The sequence below is a fragment of the Oncorhynchus masou genome, chromosome 22 (genome assembly GCF_036934945.1).
Source record: "Oncorhynchus masou masou isolate Uvic2021 chromosome 22, UVic_Omas_1.1, whole genome shotgun sequence".
Taxonomy (NCBI): Eukaryota; Metazoa; Chordata; class Actinopteri; order Salmoniformes; family Salmonidae; genus Oncorhynchus; species Oncorhynchus masou.
The window spans coordinates 35,532,106-35,555,013 of record NC_088233.1 but is presented as its reverse complement, the minus strand read 5'-3'; the positions used below and the strand labels follow the sequence as shown (position 1 = coordinate 35,555,013).

General features: G+C 43.8%; 2 protein-coding genes across 2 annotated transcripts in view; one reads left to right on the top strand and one right to left on the bottom strand.

The window, feature by feature from the left end:
- The first annotated feature begins 301 nt into the window (after nucleotides 1-301).
- LOC135508714 (apelin receptor-like) lies at nucleotides 302-2,445 on the top strand. Its single transcript, XM_064928944.1, has one exon. The coding sequence runs from the start codon at nucleotides 326-328 to the stop codon at nucleotides 1,394-1,396; it is 1,071 nt and encodes a 356-aa protein (XP_064785016.1). The 5' UTR covers nucleotides 302-325; the 3' UTR covers nucleotides 1,397-2,445.
- Nucleotides 2,446-9,304: 6,859 nt separating this feature from the next.
- Nucleotides 9,305-22,908, bottom strand: part of LOC135509394 (breast cancer anti-estrogen resistance protein 1-like) — a 132,627-nt gene continuing 119,023 nt past the window's right edge. Inside the window, 6 exon segments of the mRNA XM_064930023.1 lie at nucleotides 9,305-11,605; nucleotides 13,113-13,196; nucleotides 14,277-15,491; nucleotides 15,715-15,783; nucleotides 15,786-15,818; nucleotides 21,666-21,821. Coding sequence (XP_064786095.1) covers nucleotides 11,093-11,605; nucleotides 13,113-13,196; nucleotides 14,277-15,491; nucleotides 15,715-15,783; nucleotides 15,786-15,818; nucleotides 21,666-21,821 — 2,070 coding nt within the window. The 3' untranslated portion in view covers nucleotides 9,305-11,092.

Below are 22,908 nucleotides of genomic sequence, written 5' to 3'. Positions count from 1 at the left end.
GTTTATTTTCTTCAAATTATTTTTAGTATGAGGACAGTTTATTTTCCTGCAATCTGCTATCTACCACTGATGCCCTCAAATATCTATCTTCTTAATAAATGCAGAATTATGTAAAATGCTTCCGGTAATACACAATGTATAGAATATTTTTGAAAAGGTGCCAAGTAGGCTAACATTTGATTGGTGAACCAAGTATGTGTGTGTGTGTGTGTGGGGGCGGGAGTAGATGTTGTCATGCTCATTTAAAACATGAACCAAGTTATTTTCCTGAGCTTCTAGTTTCTCTTCACTCTGCTGTGGAGTACTAACACAAAGCCATTTCACCATGCAGCCGACCAACTTTTCTACCTCCTTCAACTTTGATGGGAACCTTACTTCCAACTGTACCACCATCTTGGACAGCAACCTCACCTCCAACAATACATCCAGGGACTTGAATGTTCTAGCCCCTTGCTTGGTTCTGGGGCTGTGCTTTCTAGTGGGACTGCCTTGCAATATAGCAGTGATCGTCACCCTTGCTAAAAAAATCAAGCACATGACGTTGAAGGAGAACGAGAGCTTCTCTCTGAAGTTGATCCTGAGCCTAGCTGTCTCAGACACTTTGTCCCTCAGCACCATCCCTCTGGTCATCTACGTACTGACCTATGAATGGACCCTTGGTCCTTGGATGTGTGGCCTCTCCACCTACGGCCTGTACTGCTGTTTATATGGCAGTGTTCTGAATGTCACCTTGATAGGTGTGCACCGGCACTGCATTGCGAAGAATGAGACTAGAAACACAATGAGCAACAACCCTTCCAAGGAGCGACACCTCAAGGAGCGACATAATAAGATGCTGGTGGGCCTCTGGGTACTGGTGTGTGTCCTCGCCTTCCCCATTGTCTTCACTCGAGGGGTTGAGCCCAAGAGGGGACGGCTGAGGTGCCAAAGGAGTACAATGTTTGAATGGGAGAAAGTGTCAATTCTTCTGATGGAGACTATTTTTGGGTTTGTCATCCCTTTCTCCATCCTGGCCACATGCTACTTTTGTTTCCAGAAGAGGACCAAGCCAAAGGATACAGAAGAGGAATGCTCAATGCATCGAAACGCTGTCTCAAGGCATCAGAGAATGAAAAATCTAGTGACCAGCATTTTAGTAACCTTCTTTATAGTCTGGATGCCTGTAAATATCATCAATACGGTAGATATTGCTGCTATTTTAGTCAGAACGGCTCATCCGCGAGACTACCACAACATTAAATATTTTAGGAGGATGGTTGGGGATAATGCCAAGGCTCTGATCTTAATCAACAGCTGTTTGAACCCCTTCTTGTATGCCTTTGTGTATGAAAGACAAAAGAGAATTAAGCCACAGGATCAGAATCAAACCAACCCCATGAATGCAACTTCTGTCTGATTATTGTGATTACTGCAGTAGCTTCGTGTGGGGCCAACACAGTGGTGTAGTGCAATCAGGCAGGTGATCAAACAAGTTCTTTGGCAGAATACGTGTTTGCATTTTGGTTGTAACATTTACATGATTTTGAACTTTCAGTGGACAAACCCACGAGTGTCTTTCAGAACCCCTTCTAAAACCCCACCTGTTTTGATTGTTTTCAGTGACTCTTTGTTACTTCCCCTTTCTGTTCGAGCGAAATGTTTGGTTTTCTTGCTGGGGAATGTAAAATATGTTATAAATGAATGTTTTTATTACTAACCAATAATTATTTTATGATTAGAATGATATAAGGATACATTTTGTGGTATCTTTTTAGATACTTAAATACATTATTGTGTTTTACACAAGCCAGAATCCGAATGAATCAAAGTCGAATAGTGGATGATCCGAATCTCTCTGCAAGCCCTCTCATTTAGTCTTTTTCCTGTGTTCAGAACATGTTTGATTTTTCTATACTTATTTGATGGGTGGTATTTTGCTTGTCAAATGTAGGCCAGTGTGGTTTGTCTCTGACATTTATAGCTCTCTGTCTCTCAAAAGCTTGAGCTTCACAGTTTCCAGTAAAACACCAAAACACTTGGTGGATAAAAAATAATCAGAGCAAAACTATAAAATTCTGTGTGGTATAAAACATGCCTCCTGAATATTTCACAATCTTTTCATTAAAACTCATTGATTTGCTGATTTAAATGTTTGACGCTAAATTGGTATCGGGTACCTGATTATGAATTGACCAAATAACTATTTTATATGAAGATGAAAAACCATATCAAGGCTTTGAATAAAGTGCACATTAAAATAGTGTTCCTTCTGTGTAGAGAAACATCCTGATAACATCGTTGTTTTATCTTTTAATTAATGGTGAACGTAATTATCACTGAACAACGCTGCTGCATTGTGCAGTTATTTGATGTATTTTATGGTGAAAATAATTGCTAATAAATCATTGCCTGTGGTGGCTTGATGTACTGTACATGTAGAAGAAGTAAACAGCTATTTGTTTGTTATACATTTGCCTTTTGTGGTATGGCCTTTGTTTTATCTGATGTTTTATTTGCATACAAAGTGTGTGTGTGTGTGTATGAAATTATCCCCACCTTCCTTTGCACTAGCTGTGGTTATACTCCATAATCCCGCTAATACAGTAACATTGACAAAGTCAGTGTGTTTGGAATAATCAGGCAGGGTCACTGCTGTGTATTAAAAGACTGACCTTGCAATCATTGCTGAAATTCACAAGGCCACATGAAGATAAAACACAACTTAACATTGCGATCAAGTGTCTTCATAATAGGATTCATGCTTAATATTACTGCATTGGTATAGACCAGGGACCTTTTCTTTCCCAGGGACCCCCTCCCAGACAAACTGGCGAACCAGGGACTCCCATCATACGTTAGCAAAAATATGTCTCTGTAACGGCAGATCTCCTCCTCTTCGTCTGAAGAGGTGTAGCAAGGATCGGACCAATACGCAGCGTGGTAAGTGTCCATGTTTTAATAGAAAAAACTGAACATGAACACAAACACAAAATAACAAAGTGAAATGAAAACGAAACAGTCCCGTGAGGCACTGACACAGGAAACAAACACCCACAAACACCAGTGAAAACGAGGCTACCTAAATATGGTTCTCAATCAGGGACAACGATAAACAGCTGCCTCTGATTGAGAACCATACTAGGCCTAAACAGAAACCAAAACATAGAAACCCAAAACATAGACTGCCCACCCCAACTCACGCCCTGACCATACTAAATAAAGACAAAACAAAGGAAATAAAGGTCAGAACGTGACAGTCTCCACATCTTGTCTTATCATCAGGTGAATGATAATGGCAAGGAGACATTTTAACATGAATAGATTTGGTAGATCGTTTTTGATTATTTTGACCTCCCCACATTATAATTGTAAAAGGTGTACCAAACATACAGTTGAAGTCGGAAGTTTACATACACCTTAGCCAAACACATTTAAACTCAGTTTTTCACAATTCCTGACACCTAATCCTAGTAAAAATTCCCTGTCTTAGGTCAGTTAGGGTCACCACTTTATTTTAAGAATGTGAAATGTCAGAATAATAGTAGAGAGAATGATTTATTTCAGCTTTTATTTCTTTCATCACATTCCCAGTGGGTCAGATGTTTACATACACTCAATTAGTATTTGGTAGCATTGCCTTTAAATGGTTTAACTTGGATCAAACGTTTTGGGTAGCCTTCCACAAGCTTCCCACAATAAGTTGGGTGACTTTTGACCCATTCCTCCTGACAGAGCTGGTGTAACTCAAATCAGATCAAATCAAATGTATTTATATAGCCCTTCTTACATCAGCTGATATCTCAAAGTGCTGTACAGAAACCCAACCTAAGGCCAAAACCTAGCAAGAAACCTAGAGAGGAACCAGGCTATGAGGGGTGGACAGTCCTCTTCTGGCTGTGCCGGGTGGAGATTATTATAACAGAACATGGCCAAGATGTTAAAATGTTCATAGATGACCAGCATGGTCAAATAATAATAATCACAGTAGTTGTTGAGGGTGCAACAGGTCAGCACCTCAGGAGTAAATGTCAGTTGGCTTTTCATAGCCGATCATTGAGAGTATCTCTACCGCTACTGCTGTCTCTAGAGAGTTGAAAACAGCAGGTCTGGGACAGGTAGCATGTCTGGTGAACAGGTCAGGGTTCCATAGCCGCAGGCAGAACAGCTGAAACTGGAGCAGCAGCACGGCCAGTTGGACTGGAGACAGCAAGGAGTCATCATGCCAGGTAGTCCTGAGGCATGGTCCTAGGGCTCAGGTCCTCCTAAAGAGAAAAAGAAAGAAAGAGAAAAAGAGAGAATTCGAGAGAGCATACTTAAATTCAAACTGTAACTGAGTTAGGTTTAGAGGCCTCCTTGCTCGCACACGCTTTTTCAGTTCTGCCCACACATTTTCTATAGGATTGAGGTCAGGGCTTAGTGATGGCCACTCCAGTACCTTGACTTTGTTGTCCTTAAGCCATTTTGCCACAACTTTGTAAGTATGCTTGGGGTCATTGTCCATTTGGAAGACCCATTTGCGACCAAGCTTTAACTTCCTGACTGATGTATTGAGATGTTGCTTCAATTCTCCTTCTCATGATGCCATCTATTTTGTGAATTGCACCAGTCCCTCCTGCAGAAAAGCACCCCCACAACATGATGCTGCCACCCTCGTGCTTCACGGTTGGGATGGTGTTCTTCGGCTTGCAAGCCTCCCCCTTTTTCCTCCAAACATAACGAAGGTCATTATGGCCAAACAGTTATATTTTTGTTTCATCAGACCAGAGGACATTTCTCCAATAAGTATGACCTTTGTCCCCATGTGCAGTTGCAAACCATAGCCCGGCTTTTTTAATGGCGGTTTTGGAGCAGTGGCTTCTTCCTTGCTGAGCAGTCTTTCAGGTTATGTCGATATAGGACTCGTTTTACTGTGGATATAGATACTTTTGTACCTGAATCCTCCAGCATCTTCACAAGGTCCTTTGCTGTTGTTCTGGGATTAATTTGCACTTTTCGCACCAAAGTGCATTCATCTCTAGGAGACAGAACGCGTCTCCTTCTTGAGCGGTATGACGGCTCAGGAAAATTGTTAATTGCTCCCAAGGATGAACCAGACTTGTGGAGGTCTACAATTATTTTTCTGAGGTCTTGCCTGATTTCTTTTGATTTTCCCATGATGTCAAGGGAAGAGGCACTGAGTTTGAAGGTAGGCCTTGAAATACATCCACAGGTACACCTCCAATTGACTCAAATAATGTCAATTAGCCTATCAGAAGCTTCTAAAGCCATGACATAATTTTCTGGATTTTCCAAGCTGTTTAAAAGCACAGTCAACTTAGAGTATGTAAACTTCTGACCCACTGGAATTGTGATACAGTGAATTATAAACTAGTTTTAATGACTCCAATATAAGTGTATATAAACTTCCGACTTCAACTGTATGTCCAAGTCAAGAAAGCTTACCGGCAGCCAGCAACACTTGCTGCACTGGTAGCCTGTTCACCGGTGCTTTTTCAAAGCCTATGTCAGATACTCCAGTGAATGTAGTTAACTCCAATGAGCGTCATTTTCTATTTTCTACCGTAGTAGGTATGTATTCTCTTGTTGCTTGCAATAATCATAAAAACGTTGAGAAAAAAATACAAATAAGTTGAGTAATAAGTAATTAAATGTAATGTTTTATTATCAACTAGAACAATATGTTTATCCTGTCGAATGAAAAGGTCATATTTAGCCATTTCCCCAAATAAATGCGATCTCTGACGAGAGACTATGCTCTCCTCCACCTTGTCTTGAGTTGTTAAACCCTATCCTATACTCTCCGTCCAGTAGCGGAATGAGATTGTATGAAGTTGAAGCACGACATAATGAAATACATCACAATGTAAATGGGGCATCACGCTGGATCTGATTGACTCTAGGCCTTAGTTACACATTAAGATATTAACAATTTAGTTTCTATAGTTTCACAGTAGCCTCGTTTATACCTGCCGCTAACATGCGTCCTTTGTCCTAATCTTTTCCACATTCTGATTGTGCCCACATTTTCAGAAATATGTGTCTCATAGTCCACTGTGTCTGTACTATGAACAGATTTCCAGGTCCTTCCCTGTATGCAAATTATTTGACACATATTCATTCAAAATAATATGTATTTATTTATTTTAAGACATATTGATGCCATAAGTCAACGGTGCCACCTGTCAATGATTTTAGAGGGCGGGATAATGATTAAATGATTTCACTCTCCATATCCATCTACATTTGTAAGATATCCAGACACAATGCGTGTCTGACTACCTCAGGAGGTAGATCACAATGAGTCTTTTAATCATCTACACCTGTCTAAAAATGTGGACACAATCAGAATGTGAACAAGATCATGACAAAAGACGTATGTTAGAATCAGGTATAAACGGAGTCACTGCGGACCGGGGCCTACTGAGTGATGAAGCGGTCTACTAAGGCGCTTAAGGCGTCACTACAGACCCAGGATTTGATCCCAACCAACCGTGACTGGGAGTCCCATAGGGCAGCGCACAATTGGCACAGTGTCGACCAGGTTTGGGGAAGGTTTGGCCGGGGGGGCTTAACTTGGCTCATTGTGTTCTAGCGACTCCTTGTGGCATTCCGGGCGCCTGAAATTGTGGAGAAAAAGGGGGTAAAATACAAAAAAATATGTATATACAGTCGTGGCCAAAGGTTTTGAGAATGACACAAATATGAATTTCCACAAAGTTTGCTGCTTCAGTGTCTTTAGATATTTTTGTCAGATGTTACTATGGAATACTGAAGTATAATTACAAGCATTTCATAAGTGTCAAGGCTTTTACTGACAATTACATGAAGTTGATGCAAAGAGTCAACAATTACAGTGTTGACCCTTCTTTTTCAAGACCTCTGCAATCCACCCTGGCATGCTGTCAATTAACTTCTGGGCCACATCCTGACTAATGGCAGCCCATTCTTGCATAATCAATGCTTGGAGTTTGTCAGAATTTGTGGGGTTTTGTTTGTCCACCCGCCTCTTGAGGATTGACCACAAGTTCTCAATGGGATTAAGGTCTGCGGAGTTTCCTGGCCATGGACCCAAAATATCAATGTTTTGTTCCCCGAGCCACTTAGTTATCACTTTTGCCTTATGGCAAGGTGCTCCATCATGCTGGAAAAGGCATTGTTCATCACCAAACTGTTCCTGGATGCTTGGGAGAAGTTGCTCTTGGAGGATGTGTTGGTACCATTCTTTATTCATGGCTGTGTTCTTAGGCGAAATTGTGAGTGAGCCAACTTCCTTGGCTGAGAAACAACCCCACACATGAATGGTCTCAGGATGCTTCATTGTTGGCATGACACATGACTGATGGTAGTGCTCACCTTGTCTTCTCCGGACAAGCTTTTTCCAAATGTCCCAAACCATCCGAAAGGGGATTCATCAAAGACAATGACTTTACCCCAGTTCTCAGCAGTCCAATCCCTGTACCTTTTGCAGAATATCAGTCTGTCCCCAATGTTTTTCCTGGAGAAAAGTGGCTTCTTTGCTGCCCTTCTTGACACCAGGCCATCTTCCAAAAGTCTTCGCCTCACTGTGCGTGCAGATGCACTCACACCTGCCTGCTGCCATTCCTGAGCAAGCTCTGTACTGGTGGTGCCCCGATCCCGCAGCTGAATCAACTTTAGGAGACGGTCCTGGCGCTTGCTGGACTTTCTTGGGCTCCCTGAAGCTTTCTTCACAACAATTGAACCTCTCTCCTTGAAGTTCTTGATGATCCGATAAATGATTGATTTCGGTGAAATCTTACTGGCAGCAATATCCTTGCATGTGAAAGCCCTTTATGTGCAAAGCAATGATGACGGCACGTGCTTCCTTGCAGGTAACCATGGTTGACAGAGGAAGTACAATGACTCCAAGCACCACCCTCCTTTTGAAGCTTCCAGTCTGTTATTCAAACTCAATCAGCATGACAGAGTGATCTCCAGCCTTGTCCTCGTCAACACTCACGCCTGTGTTAACGAGAGAATTACTGACATGTCAGCTGGTTCTTTTGAGGTAGGGCTGAAATGTTGTGGAAAAGTTTTTGGGGGGATTCAGTTAATTTGCATGGCAAAGAGGGACTTTGCAATTAGTTGCAATTCATCTGACCACTCTTCATAACATTCTGGAGTATATGCAAATTGCCATCATACAAACTGAGGCAGCAGACTTTGTGAAAATTAATATTTGTGTCATTCTCAAAACTTTTGGCAGTCTCAAAACCTTTACCAGTCAAACGTTTGGACACACCTACTCATTCAATTGTTTTTCTTTCTTTGACTATTTTCTACATTGTCGAATAATAGTTTAAAACATCAAAACTATGAAATAACACATATGGAATCATGTAGTAACCACAAAAAGTGTTAAACAAATCAAATTATATTTTATAGTTTAGATTCTTCAAAGTAGCCTTGATGACAGTTTTGCATACTCTCAACCAGCTTCACATGGAATGATTTTCCAACAGTCGAAGAAATTCCCACATATGCTGAGCACTTGTTGACTGCTTTTCCTTCACATTGCAGTCCAATTCATCGCAAACCATCTTAATTGGGTTGAGGTAGGGTGATTGTGGAGGCCAGGTCATCTGATGCAGCACTCCATCACTCTCCTTATTGGTTAAATACTCCTTATGCAGCCTGGAGGTGTGTTGGGTCATTGTCCTGTTGAAAAACAAATGATAGTCCCTCTAAGCGCAAACCAGATGGGATGGCAAATCGCTGCAGAATGCTGTGGTAGCCATGCTGGTTAAATGTGCCTTGAATTCTAAATAAATTACAGACAGTGTCACCAGCAAAGCACCCCACACCATCACACCTCCTCCTCCATGTTTCACGGTGGGAACCACACATGCAGAGATCATCCGTTCACCTTCTCTGCGTCTCACAAAGACACAGTGTTTGGAATCAAAAATCTCAAATTTGGACTCATCAGACCAAAGGACAGATTTCCGCTGGTCTAATGTCCATTGCGCATGTGTCTTGGCCCTAGCAAGTCTCTTCTTCTTATTGGTGTCCTTCAGTAGTGGTTTCTTTGCAGCAATTCGACCATAAAGGCCTGATTCACGCAGTCTCCTCTGAACAGTTGATGTTGAGGTGTGACTGTTACTTGAACTCGGTGAAGCATTTATTTGAGCTGCAATTTCTGAGGCTGGTAACTCTAATGAACTTTCGCCCCAGGGTAAGTAGAGACACACTTGACAAGGAGATCAGATATCTCTCAGGAGTTGGTGTTAGTGCTGAAGTTACTGACAATTATCTTACAATTAACTAAGCATGTCTAGTATATGCAATTTCACTCACAGCACATAGCTTCTTAAAGAGAGAGTAGGTTTGAAGTTTATTTTTTAATGAAAATATATTAAGCATATATTTTCCAGTTATGCAATATCCTTAACATATATATTTCAAATCATAAAACACAGATTTGAGACCATAATAACATCACCACAAATACCAGTCTGCTTTGTTTTCAAGGTATTATTTTTACTTGATAGGGGTTTCAACTATACCCACAACAACATGTTGCAGCGCTTTATAGTACAATATGTAATCTGATACTTGGAATACAGCCAATCAGATTTTAGAAAACTGGACAATGGAAACTGGAGTGGCAGCAGATTCCTCTGCTTCATGTGGAGATGTCTCCACGACTCAAGAACTAGTAAAACACACCCACTGGCCAAGCTAACTCACATACCTCTGGTACAGCTATCGGAAGTGGGGATATGATACAGCTGCTGCAGAGTCATTTGAAGTGTCAAGAATGGTTACTGTTATGCAAACAGACATTACCTTCAATATTATGTGTGTGTGTGTGTGTGTGTGTGTGTGTGTGTGTGTGTGTGTGTGTGTGTGTGTGTGTGTGTGTGTGTACACATACATTTGGTAAAATTCAGAGATGTGGCTCACAAACAACCACTCCCTAATTTGCTCATCAATTTACAAGGGTGTTGAGTGTATGCTAATGATTCAAATGCACTTCTCACACCTTTACCCCCACAGCGGGTTTCCCTGGCCTGCAGGGTGCAGTGGTGCTGTCCAGGATGTGCTAGGGGGAGGGAAAGCAGAGTTATTCCTGTATGAGGTGAGCATAGAGCATGGTCTGGAACACAGGCGACTTCTAGAACAGTGGAGCCACAGAGGAGTCCAAACCAACCCTTTTTACATCACAGAGAGCATGCAGGACTATGAGAGTCTGGGAGAGTGTGGTGATACAACAAGCACTCTAGGAGCAGCAGACAGACGGATAAAGCCTTGTGCTTTTGAAGAACAAGGGAAGTTGTAATGCAGAAAAAAATACGTAAATTCATATTTATTTTAACCTCAGATTTTTTACCTCCAAATCAGGTTTGTTCTTTTCATTCTGACTTCTATCTCAAAGGAAGAGATAGTATTATAAGACAGTCTTCTAATTGGGGCATTTTAATTAGCATGTAGAACTACTCAAATGAATCCTGTCCCATGACAGCAGTATATCTGAGAATGTTATTAACTGTCAGGGAAACCTCTCCCTCCCAGCCCCTACCCAGAATGCCTTACACTCACAACACGATCCCCACACGAGCCTCCTTTGACAGCTCCAAGGAAAGCTATTCATTTTCTGTCAACATATCCTACAGCTCACCTGACAAGTACATTACTTTAACAAAATCCACCATATTTGATCATCTGGGATGAAAAACAGCATTACGTAATACATACAATGTGTTTGAAATGTAAACATCCTTAATCAACGCATTATAACAATAATGATAACAATTATAATAAGCAGAGCAATAATTACAGTATAGCAACAATAATAATAATGGACATTGTCTAAAGACTACATCATGTTTTCCAGGTCTCAAAAACATATATATATATATAGTGGAAGTTCATTTTCTTTGACTTTTTTTTCTGGCTAATAGTAACTTAAAATATTTACAATGATTAATTTACAACCATTGGCCCAGCCCAGTTAGATAGTTGTCCTTTTTTGAAATAAAAAGCACAAGAGGAGGTTGAAGGGTCCATGTGTCTGTGACAGTGACCCACTGGGTGTGTGGGTGCTGTGTGTCCCAGTGTGAACTTCCCATGTCAGTGTCTCAGGACCGGAGGTTCACATGGCCACCAGCTGGCCCAGAGCCATGCGGAACTGCTGTGTGCAGCCGGCCAGCTCCCTCACCCTCTCCGTCATGTCTCGCGCCGCACCGGGGGACGGGTACTGCAGCGCTGCAGTCTTGGTGCTCACTACAATGTCCTTGAGTTTGTCACACAGTGTGTTACTGTGCTGGGCCACATGCGCCCGCACCTCTGGGGACTTGACCTGTCGCGAGAGCGTGTCCCCGATGAACACCAGCTTGTGTGCGCTGAGGATGACAAACTTGCTGTGAGCCACAAAGATCTTGGGCGGCTGGTTGTTGTTGATGGAGGAGTAGAAGGCGTCGATGGCGTTGGTGAGGGTGGTGACGTTGGCCTCACACTGTTCCGAGTAGAAGAGCAGCAGCTGCCGGTCGCCCATGCTCAGCTTGCTCCGCTGGGCCGTTGGGTAGTGGGGAGGCGGAGTCCAGCCTGAGATATCGTTGTTGATTGGCCGGCTGACTTCCTGCTCCAGTCGCTCAAACTGTTTAAGCTGCAGTAGATGGGAACAAAGAGAGTAAATAAATATCTGCCTGATCTGTAAACATCCCATATGAACTGACTGAAAGCTCAGCCTCTGAGACACCAATGTAACACTACAGTCACATATAATGTCCTTCCAAACACTCCCTTATTATTGACAAAGGCTGCTTTTAGAGAAGCAGCCCAATTCTGATATTTTTTTCACCAATTGATCGTTTGACCAATCAGATCAGCTCTGAAATGGATCTGATGTGAAAAGATCAGGGCCCGGTTTCCCAAAAGCATTTTAAGGCTAAGTTCATCGTTAGAACCATTAGTTCCTATTGTTCTAAGATGAATTTAGCCTTAAACCTGTTGAGTGTAGGGGGCAGTATTTTGATTTTTGGATGAAAAACGTACCCAACTGAAACTGCCTATTTCTCAGAATCTAGAATATGCATTAAATTGTCAGATTAAGATAGAAAACACTGTAAAGTTTCCAAAACGGTCAAAATATTGTCTGTGAGTATAACAGAACTGATATTGCAGGTGAAAACCTGAGGAAAATCCAACAAGGATTTATTTTCTTCCAACAAGGCCTAAGAGAACCGAATCTCCCTGTTCCATTGCATGCCTTCCCTCCTTTTAAGGGGATATCAACCAGATTCCTTTCTCTGTGGCTTCCACATGGTGTGAACAGTCTTTAGGCATAGTTTCAGGCTTTTATTCTGAGAGCGAGAAAGATCACATCGCGTCAGTGGATGGCTGGGTGCCAGCAGAGTTTTGCATGCGCAACAGCTTGGAGCAGACATTTTCTCTCTCTCTCCTATTGAAAAAGCTACGGTCCGGTTGAAATATTATTGATTATTTATTGTAAAAACAACCTGAGGGTTGATTATAAAAAAAGTTTGACATGTTTCTACGAACTTTACGGATACTATTTGGAATTTTCGTCTGCCCCGTCGTGACCGCTCAAGCCTGTGGATTTCTGAACAAAACGCGCCAACCAAATAGAGGTATTTTGGATATAAAAATAATCTTTATGGAACAAAAGGAACATTTATTGTGTAACTGGGAGTTTCGTGAGTGCAAACATTCGAAGATCATCAAAGGTAAGCGATTCATTTTATTGCTTTTCTGATTATCGTTACCAATCTACTGTGCTGCTAGCTGTTTGTAATGTTTTGTCTGCTGAGAGAGATGTCCTAACATAAACGCTTGGATAGCTTTTGCTGTAAAACTTTTTTGAACTCTGACACGCAAGGTGGATTACCAACAAGCAAAGCTGTGTTTTGCTATATTGCACTTGTAATTTCATGAAAATTAAATATTTTTAGCAATTTAATTTGAATTTGGCGCTCTGCAATTCAGCGGATGTTGACGAAAATGATCCCGCTAACGGGATGGGTGCGCCAAGAAGTTAAGATGCTTTTGGGAAACCGGGCACAAAAAAGACCAATTAGTAAAACAAATATCAGAATTGGGCTGCCTGTCATTTACACATCCACTCGCTCACTGACAGACCCACAGATCCTCACCTGCTGCTGTTCCAGTGTGGTTTTGTTGTGTCTGGTCCCTTTCTCTAATAATTGCCTCTGATTCTTCTCAAACTCCTCCTTACCCTGGAAACCAAAGGACGGAAAGAAGAGTAAACTTACTGCTCCAAGCACATAGACAGACACAAACACGCTCAGACAATGCTGGGATGGGATTTTAATTCTACTGGATCAAGAAAGGATCACCCATATAAAATGATCCGTCTGACTCAACATGTGATAATTCTCCTAATCAGCAGAGGGCAGTATGAGCTCATATCAGACCAGACCACACACAACAGCTCTGCTGGGTAGTTGACACATGAATTCAGGGTTTGTATGTTAGTGTGCTACACACACACAAAGCACTGAAACAGTGAATATATAAATGTCTCTTAGATAATAATAATTTGGTGGGTGCTTATATTTTTCCTATTTCACACATGAACAAGTGTGTATTAATATGTATGAGTGAATTGGAAATGTGTTTTTTTGCCTATCCCAACTCAGAGAGTGGGGTCACGGCCAGGCTCTGCCATTATCAACTGCAACCCTGGAGAATTAGGGTTAAGTTAGGGTTTCCCCTTGTCGGCTTCGAACTAGCAACATTTTGGTTACTGGCTCAACACTCTTACCGCAAGGCTACCTGCCACCCACAAAGATATCATATCGTCTTAAAATCATCTGTTCCTCTTGCATTTTCACAACCACAATACTGCTGCACGTGAGGGCAACAACAGCAACAATGGACAGAGATGGTGATGATGTATGATGGGTATGTAGAGAAACACGCCTGTACATGTAGTATTGATAATTGATGATGACACCTGAAGCAGTGCACTGGGGGAGTATGCGTCGCCCACATGGGGAAGCCTTGTATGGGGCATTGATCTGCTGGCTGTGGTGTGGAAATGGAGATACACCGGGAGTCTATCCTCTCTCTCATCTCACACTCCGGCGTATCATTGAACACAGACAGACACCATGGCTCGACATGCTTAACATAATCCATGGGCTAATGTAGAGTGTTGCTGATTGTTCCGAACCACCGTACCGCTATGAGGAAGTACTGGTGCTGTTGATTCAGAGTACCAATATACACCAAACTAATTCTCTACTGATAAATGAGGACATAAATGTGTGATGATTCATAAGAGGGGGTTTTACCTGTAAATGCACATAGTCATAGTCCTCCATCCATCCCTCCTCGGTGGTCTCGTACGGCCGGTCACGGGTCTCCTCCTCGGCTGTGAGCTTGGGCGGGGACGGCAGGGGGCGGGACTGAATGTTGGCTCTCCCGTCTCCCATCTGATAGGCTGAGATGTTGTTGTTGGTCATCTGACCCATGAGATCAGCGGCATGGGGGACGGGGGGCAGAGGAAGCTGCTGCTGCTTGTTTGTCCTTTTGAAGAGCAGCGAGGCGTTGCCATGGAGAAAGGAGGCCAGCTGTTTGGTGTCGTCAGGCACACCCCGGGCACACATGACCAGCCGGTCCAGGTCATCCCCACTGCTGCCTGCTGAGGGCGTCATCAGGGCAAAAGGGGCCCAGGCCACAGCATCCAGAGCCTGGCTGTACTTGACAAGGCCCTGGAAGGCCTCCTCCATCTTCTGCACCTGCTTGCCCAGCTTGGCCTGTAACGTGCGGTCAGTGGCCTGGGCAGAGTTGGCCACAGCCCCCCTGGCAAACTCCAGCAGGTCCCTGACAGCCACCCTCATCCTGTCCACCGCCTGCCTGATGGCTGGCAGGTTGGCCTCCATCTGGGTGGGGCTGCGCCAGTTCCCACTGATGAAGGACATGAGGAGGGAGACAGAGCCCTCCACCCCCTGCTGCAGACGGGAGAGGCGCTCCATGGCCTGATCTAGATCCAGGATCAACAGTTTCCCTGGGCCGGACTGGCTGGGCACCGCCGACTCCCTGACTGGCACCATGTCCAGAGAGGAGGTGGACAGGTTGCTGCGGGTGCTGCCCGTGCTGGAGGCAGACAGGCGTTTGAAGCTGACAGTCAGCTCCTCTGTGGCGCCCGCATCTCGCACCACCTGAGGGGGGATGTCATAGATGGAGTCCTCGCCTGCAGGCCGCTCGCGGGGGAAATCATACACATCCTGGGGGTCATGGAGTCCACCCTTCTTCAGACTGGCGGGGATGTCGTAGATCTCCTGACCCAGGTGGGTGTCTGGGTGGTGCTTTCCGGTGAGGGGAGGGGGAGGGATATCGTACACATCTTCAGGGATGGGGGGCTCAGGCCCACCGGGGATCAGATAGCCCTGGTTCTGGCTCTCCAGACTCTTCAGCTTGGCAAAGTGGGGGGGCACGTCATAGGTCTCCTCCCTGATAGGAGCGTCTGGAACATCCTTGCTGACGGAGGGGGGGAAGTCGTACACCTGGGAGGGAGACAGAGGCAACGTCAAACACACACTGTACTTAACCTCACTGCCATAGGACATCATAATGATGTCAAACACACATTCTGATAAGGAGAAGACACCACCTATCAAGTACAGATGGTAAAGTCCACTGTGACTGATGAGTATCCCCCTGTGTCCCTCCTCTACGACAACAACAGACAGAGAGGATGTGTTAGTGGTGCAGTAGCTGCAGCCTCACCGTTTGCTGAGAGAGCAGTTGGCTCTTGTCCACACTGGGGGGTGTGTCATAGATGTCTTGACCACTGGGGGGCCTTTCACCGCCATTGGGGGTGTGTCATACACCTGGATGGGGGGGGACACAGAGAGGTAAAACACACACACCCCACAATAAAGAACAATTTACATTAACACACATCAGATATATATACATACACACACACACACACGTTCATACTTGCACACATACAGACATACACATAAATATACAATCAGCAATGAGAGCTCAGTTACAGCTGCAGCAGACTCAATTTATGAGCATATTAAAAAGGGAGGAACAAATTAAATCAAGCTTCTGAGGGCGTGCTGGATTAATGTGGAGGAGGTGGGGAGGGCGGGAGGGACCCAGACACTCTGCCCACTTTGTCCTCTAATCTCGTCTCTCCCTGGGGCCCCTCTTTTCTCCACTGCCTTCCCTACAAGGGGGGAGGGAGGGAGGCATTATTGAGGCTGCAGGCTGAGAGGGGGTCAGTAAGGGCACTGGCACACACAACATGAGGACCATCTCTCCCACTCCTACACAGAGGACACACATCCTGTCTGGGACTGCCCTGACACGCACACAGGGAGCTGGATGGACTGGAGCATGACCAAAGTTGGAAACAACTGAAGAGAATCTCTTATACAGCAGAGACCTTAACCTCAGTGCTAACTCTGTTCTGACTAAACCTCTGTGACACTGGTCAGTTGTGCCTTGTCTGACGACTCCCCCTGAATTTATTTCCGCGCTCTAGCGATTTCTACATTCATTCTGAAACTGACATCCTGAAGTCGTTGTTTGACTTCAAAATGAGGGGCACCGTACAAAACAAATTCATTAGCGATTGGATGGTCTCCAACAAATCTAACCAATCAGAGTATCATGTAAGCCGGCTCTGGCCCAACCCATCAGTTTCTGGGACAAATCAGAACAGTCAGAATGTGTTTACATTCTAGAAATCATATGGGAGGGAGGCAAATCCAGACTCATTGTGGAGAAAAAAACATCAGTTGGCCCGGAGCAATGTGGATATGTAGGCAGGCAAAGTTGTGCATACATTCTCCACGGTAGGACATGTATGAAAACTATTAGGATATGTGTGTGATGCCCACAAAATGCAACATTCAAAATAATGTGGAGATATTTCTGCAACAATGCTGCAGAATGTGTGTTGAGAGGATGCCTATTGCAAAAACACTCTTTTCTAAGGCACTGTTAAAGTCAATACAATCCCATAATGCACTTCAGCCTGGAGCAGCGGCAAGGGAATTAACTTTGCCGTCAGTCTTGTATGAGTAAACTTCTGGAACACACTGCCCTGCAGCAGCGAAAGTCCTGTCTCTCTCTCTCTCTCTCCAGCCCATGAAACCTCTGTTGTTTTGCACACTACTTTTACAGCTTTGATTAGTAGAGTATTTCACAAGTACACTGAACAAAAATATAAACATGCAACAATTTCAAAGATTTTACTGAGTTACAGTTCATATGAGGAAAGCAGTTAATTAAATTCATCCATTAGGCCCTAATCTATGGATTTCACATGACTGGAATACAGATATGCATCTGTTGGTCACAGATACCTTTTAAAACAAGTAAGGGCGTGGACCAGAAAACAAGTCAGTGGCTGCAGTCCAAACACTTAAAAGACACACCCTAAAAACCTTTAGGACTACCTTAATGAGCAGCTTGGTGACCTAGAGGCCGCAGAGTGAGCACACGTGACACAGCAGGCCAATTGCACGCTCTCTCAAAACTTGATACATCTGTGGCATTGTGTTGTGTGACAAAACAGCACATTTTATAGTGGCATTTTATTGTTCCCAGCACAAGGTGCACCTGTGCAATGAAGATGCAGTTTAATCAGCTTCTTGATGTGCCATGGATGGATGGTGGATGGATTATATTGGCAAAGGAAAAATGCTCACTAACAGGGATGAAAATACATTTCTGCACATATGTTTAGAGAAATAAAATGTTTCTGTGTATGGAATATTTCTGGGATATTGTATTTCAGCTCATGAAACATGGGACCAACACTTTACATGTTGCGTTTATATTTTTGTTCAGTGTATATAGGTGATGATGGAAGTCACCAAGTCAATGAGATTGGTGATGAGTTTTAGAGGGCAGTTTAAAGCTACAGCTTTTAGGTTATTGGCTGTATTAAAAAGATCTTTGTTGATAATAAACATCAGATTGATGCACCATGTGTGACACACACGTACATTCACAAACACACAACCCAATCTACTTCCAGGGTCTGACAAGAGACACTCTCTAAAGTTTATGATGCTGAGGCAGGATTATCTGCTAGCTGGTTGTCAATGAGCATTGCACCTGAGGAGGAACAGAGTAAGTGGTATCTAAGATTCAACTTCATCCTCGTTTCTCTATGACCTGACAGCAAACAGCAGCAGACGGACAAGCCAACTCCTCCATCCAATCCTGAACCCCTAATAACACACAGAAAATTGCACTCCCATCTCTCGCCATGTGACTGTCTCCAAACAAACAGATTAGCAATTATAATTCTGCACAAACAATGTGATACAATCTGTTCCCCGGGCCTTTGGGGAATTAGAGTGACAGAGGGAGGAGGCAAGAGGGACGACAGTATGAATACCAAATCCACCTTCACAACCATTGGGCACCTTGCCAAAACACTTTGTCAGAATCTTGAATTCATGCGATGTTGTTTGGAGTTGGTATTCAGTGGGTACACTGATCTGATCGCAGACAGTTTGGAGTGAAAATGAGATGGTTGTGTTACTCCTTTCAGCAGAAAACCAAAGCCAGGGCCCATTGGATTGTCCACAGAACCCACTGACTGATCTTAGGCCTGCTATCTGAACTTGAATGCAATGATATCCCTCCAGTCCCAGCACTATACTCTTTCTGACGCTGTCAAACAGCTTTTCCTCTCTTTCCATTCTCTCCTCCCTCCAGCTGGTTCTCTTTCCCTCATTCTCTCCACCCTCTAGCTGGTTCTCTTTCCCTCATTCTCTCCTCCCTACAGCTGGTTCTCTTTCCCTCATTCTCTCCTCCCTCCAGCTGGTTCTCTTTCCTTCATTCTCTTCTCCCCCCAACTGGTTCTCTTTCCCTCATTCTCTCCTCCCTACAGCTGGTTCTCTTTCCCTCATTCTCTCCTCCCTCCAGCTGGTTCTCTTTCCCTCATTCTCTCCTCCCTCCAGCTGGTTCTCTTTCCTTCATTCTCTTCTCCCCCCAACTGGTTCTCTTTCCTTCATTCTCTCCTCCCTCCAGCTGGTTCTCTTTCCCTCATTCTCTCCTCCCTCCAGCTGGTTCTCTTTCCTTCATTCTCTTCTCCCCCAACTGGTTCTCTTTCCTTCATTCTCTCCTCCCTCCAGCTGGTTCTCTTTCCCTCATTCTCTCCTCCCTCCAGCTGGTTCTCTTTCCCTCATTCTCTCCACCCTCTAGCTGGTTCTCTTTCCCTCATTCTCTCCTCCCTCCAGCTGGTTCTCTTTCCCTCATTCTCTCCTCCCTCCAGCTGGTTCTCTTTCCTTCATTCTCTCCTCCCTCCAGCTGGTTCTCTTTCCCTCATTTTCTCCTCCCTCCAGCTGGTTCTCTTTCCCTCATTCTCTCCTCCCTCCAGCTGGTTCTCTTTCCCTCATTCTCTCCTCCCTCCAGCTGGTTCTCTTTCCCTCATTCTCTCCTCCCTCCAGCTGGTTCTCTTTCCCTCATTCTCTCCTCCCTCCAGCTGGTTCTCTTTCCCTCTCTTTCACCATGTCTTGCAGCCATTTGTCCTGATATGTTGTGCTTGAATGCATGTGACTTGTTTTGGGAATAGATGATGTCAGTAGAGGGAATGGCTGTGTGTTTCTCTATCTGCTTCAGGAGCCTGTGTGTGTATGTGTGCCGCCTGTGCGTCTGTGTGTCTGTGTGTCTGTGTGTCTGTCTGTGTGTGTGTGTGAGTGAGGATGGATGGATGACACAGGAAGTGGGTTCACCTTCCGATCCAGAGCGCATGCAGCTCAGGACACGCTGCTCACGGTGCTTTGTGGAAAAATACAACCTTTTTCTAACGCCTCCAGACAATGAAATATCTACTTCCCCTGCTAGTAATGTATGACCTCCTCTAAAAATAAATGTGGAATCCCAGAGCTGCCGTGGGTTTAAACACACAAAGAGAGTGAGAGAGACAGAGAGAGAGGGAGAGAGAGGGACAGAGAAAGAGATAGACAGAGAGAGAGGGGGAGAGAGAGGGAGAGAGAGACAGAGACAGAGAGAGAGGGAGAGACAGAGAGTGAGGGAGAGAGAGAGGGAGAGAGGGACAGAGGGAGAGAGAGACAGATAGAGAGGGAGAGAGGGACAGAGAGAGAGAGAGACAGAGAGAGGGAGGGAGAGAGACAGAGAGAGAGAGAGACAGAGAGGGGAGAGAGAGGGAGAGAGATAGAGAGAGGGAGAGAGAGAGAGAGATCGAGAGAGAGAGAGGTTTAATATTCCCAATACATCAGATATTAATGAGAGGTTAATGAGACACTTCGTAGAAAGATGACCAGTCGAGTCAGGAAGTGTGTCTAAGCCAGCAGAGAGGAAAAATAGCCATCCATCTTGTGGAGGGGACGAAATTACTTCAGTGACATCAGAGACAATAAGTGGCGAGGCAGGACAGTGAGAGGACATGAATACTACACCCCCTCATACACAGGACACCACCATCACTGGGGTGGTCAAGGGTAAGAGGTCAAGACTAGTGTGGCTCAATTGCTGATGATATGGAAGATGAGAAATTGTATCTTCAGTGATTTGTGTCTGTATGTGGGTGTATTACTGTATACTAGAGAAGCGGGAGAGTGCAGCATTTGAACATAAATACAGGTGAGAGAGAGAGAGATGAGGCAGTGAATGAACTGAGAGAGAAAGCATACAGGACATTCTACGCCATTAAAAAACAAATTCAAATTGAAATACCTATTAAAATTAAAGATTTATTTAATTTAATGTAAGATTCTCCTTCACGTCCAGAGGAAAACTACAAACAATGCATGTAGGGCAGAATTAGGCCAATATCACTAATAATAAAAACTCAAAAAAGAGCAATTCAGTTTTGGAAACATCTAAAATACAGTGACCCCCTCTCATATTATTACCAAGCCCTGCAATGCAAAGAGCTGAGCAAAGAAAAGAGTCCCCTCATCCAGCTAGTCCTGGGGCTGAGTTCACAAACCTGTTCTACTAACACACTGAAGCATCAGGACCAGAACATCCAATCAATCAGAATTAAACAAATTACAACACAATCAATTATTGGGAAACACAAGCACAATGCAGTGCTGTCTTGCCCTAAATCGACAGTACACCATGGCAAACAATTTGACCATGGTTACTGATCAGAACCCAAGAAAAACGTTGACAAAGTACAGGCTCAGTGAGCACAGACTTGCCATTGAGAAGGGTAGACGCAGGAAAACCTGGCTCCCTGCAGAGGAAAGGCTGTGCAACCACTGCACAACAGCAGAACATGAGATGGAGCTGCATTTTTGACAAAATGTCAAAAATATAAAACAATTAGAGACTGTCATTTACCCAAATTTGAAACCCTTATTCAAGGTTTCAAAGACCTCTGAGAGTAGGCTACCCGTCCTGTTTGGGGAGGACGCAGAGAGCTGTGGGTTGGCAGCGCACAACATTGCTGCCTGTCATAAGATGAGGGACAGTATCTGACAGACCAATCAACCTGCACATGTCCTCTACTGTATGCTTATTGTTATTGTTCAATGGATGGTTATTTTGACCTTTGGTTATAGTTGTTACTGTAGTCCCTTGACAATTTTGATTCTTATTATTTTTATATTGTAAATATCAAAAGTAAGCTTTGGCAATATGTACATTGTTACGTCATGCCAATAAAGCAAATTTAATTGAAATTGAGAGGGAGATGGGGAGACAGAGACAGAGACTAGCTGACTCCTCACCTGTTGGCTGTACTGGGCGCGGGTTGGGGGAACGTCATAAATATCCTGTGACTGCTGGGAGGGAGGCGTGTGTCTGGGAGGGACATCATACTCATCCTGCTCCGACTTTCCCGTGTCATACACATACACCTGGCCCACCCGCGTCGGCACCACCACCTGACGGAGAGCGAGAGAGGCATGAGGTTAGTGAAATGGTCCCTTAGAAGATTTTAGCAAATTGATGCATCTTTAAAGCTTATGTACAGTTGAAGTCGGAAGTTTACATACACCTTAGCCTAATGCATTTAAACTCAGTTTTTCACAATTCCTGGCATTCAAACCTAGTAAAAATGCCCTGTTTTAGGTCAGTTAGGATCACCACTTTATTTTAAGAATGTGAAACGTCAGAATAATAGTAGAGAGTATTATTTATTTCAGCTTTTATGTGTTTCATCACATTCCCAGTGGGTCAGAAGTGTACATATACTCAATTAGTATTTGGTAGCATTGCCTTTTACTTGGGTCAAACATTTCGGGTAGCCTTCCACAAGCGTCCCACAATAAGTTGGGTGAATTTTGGCCCATTCCTCCGAGTCAGGTTTGTAGGCCTCCTTGCTCACACGCGCTTTTTCAGTTCTGCCCACAATTTTTCTATAGGATTGAGGTCAGGGCTTTGTGATGGCCACTCCAATAGCTTGACTTTGTTGTCCTTAAGCCATTTTGCCACAACTTTGGAAGTATACTTGGGGGTCACTGTCCATTTGGAAGACCCATTTGCGACCAAGTTTTAACTTCCTGACTGATGTCTTGAGATGTTGCTTCAATATATCCACATAATTTTCCTCCCTCGTGATGCAATCTATTTTGGGGAGTGCACCAGCCCCTCCTGCAGCAAATCACTCTTAGTGTATGTAAACTTCTGACCCACTGGAATTGTGATACAGTGAATTATAAGTTAAATAAAATGTCTGTAAACAATTGTTGGAAAAATTACTTGTGTCACAAAGTAGATGTCCTAACCGACTTGCCAAAACTATAACAAGAAATTAACACGAAATTTGTGGAGTGGTTGAAAACCGTGTTTTAATGACTCCAACCTAAGTGTATGTAAACTTCCTACTTCAACTGTACTTTATAAAAGAGTGTAAAAACACCAGCAAATCAGCTCCAAGTGATTTCAATGCTCTTCTGTTCCAAAGTATTTCCACACATAACAGAGAGATATACACTGACTGTACAAACAATAGAACACCCCCCTTCGCCT

Coding starts and splice junctions, on each gene's coding strand:
- LOC135508714 (XM_064928944.1), top strand. CDS start 326: ATGCAGCCGACCAACTTTTCTACCTCCTTCAACTTTGATGGGAACCTT.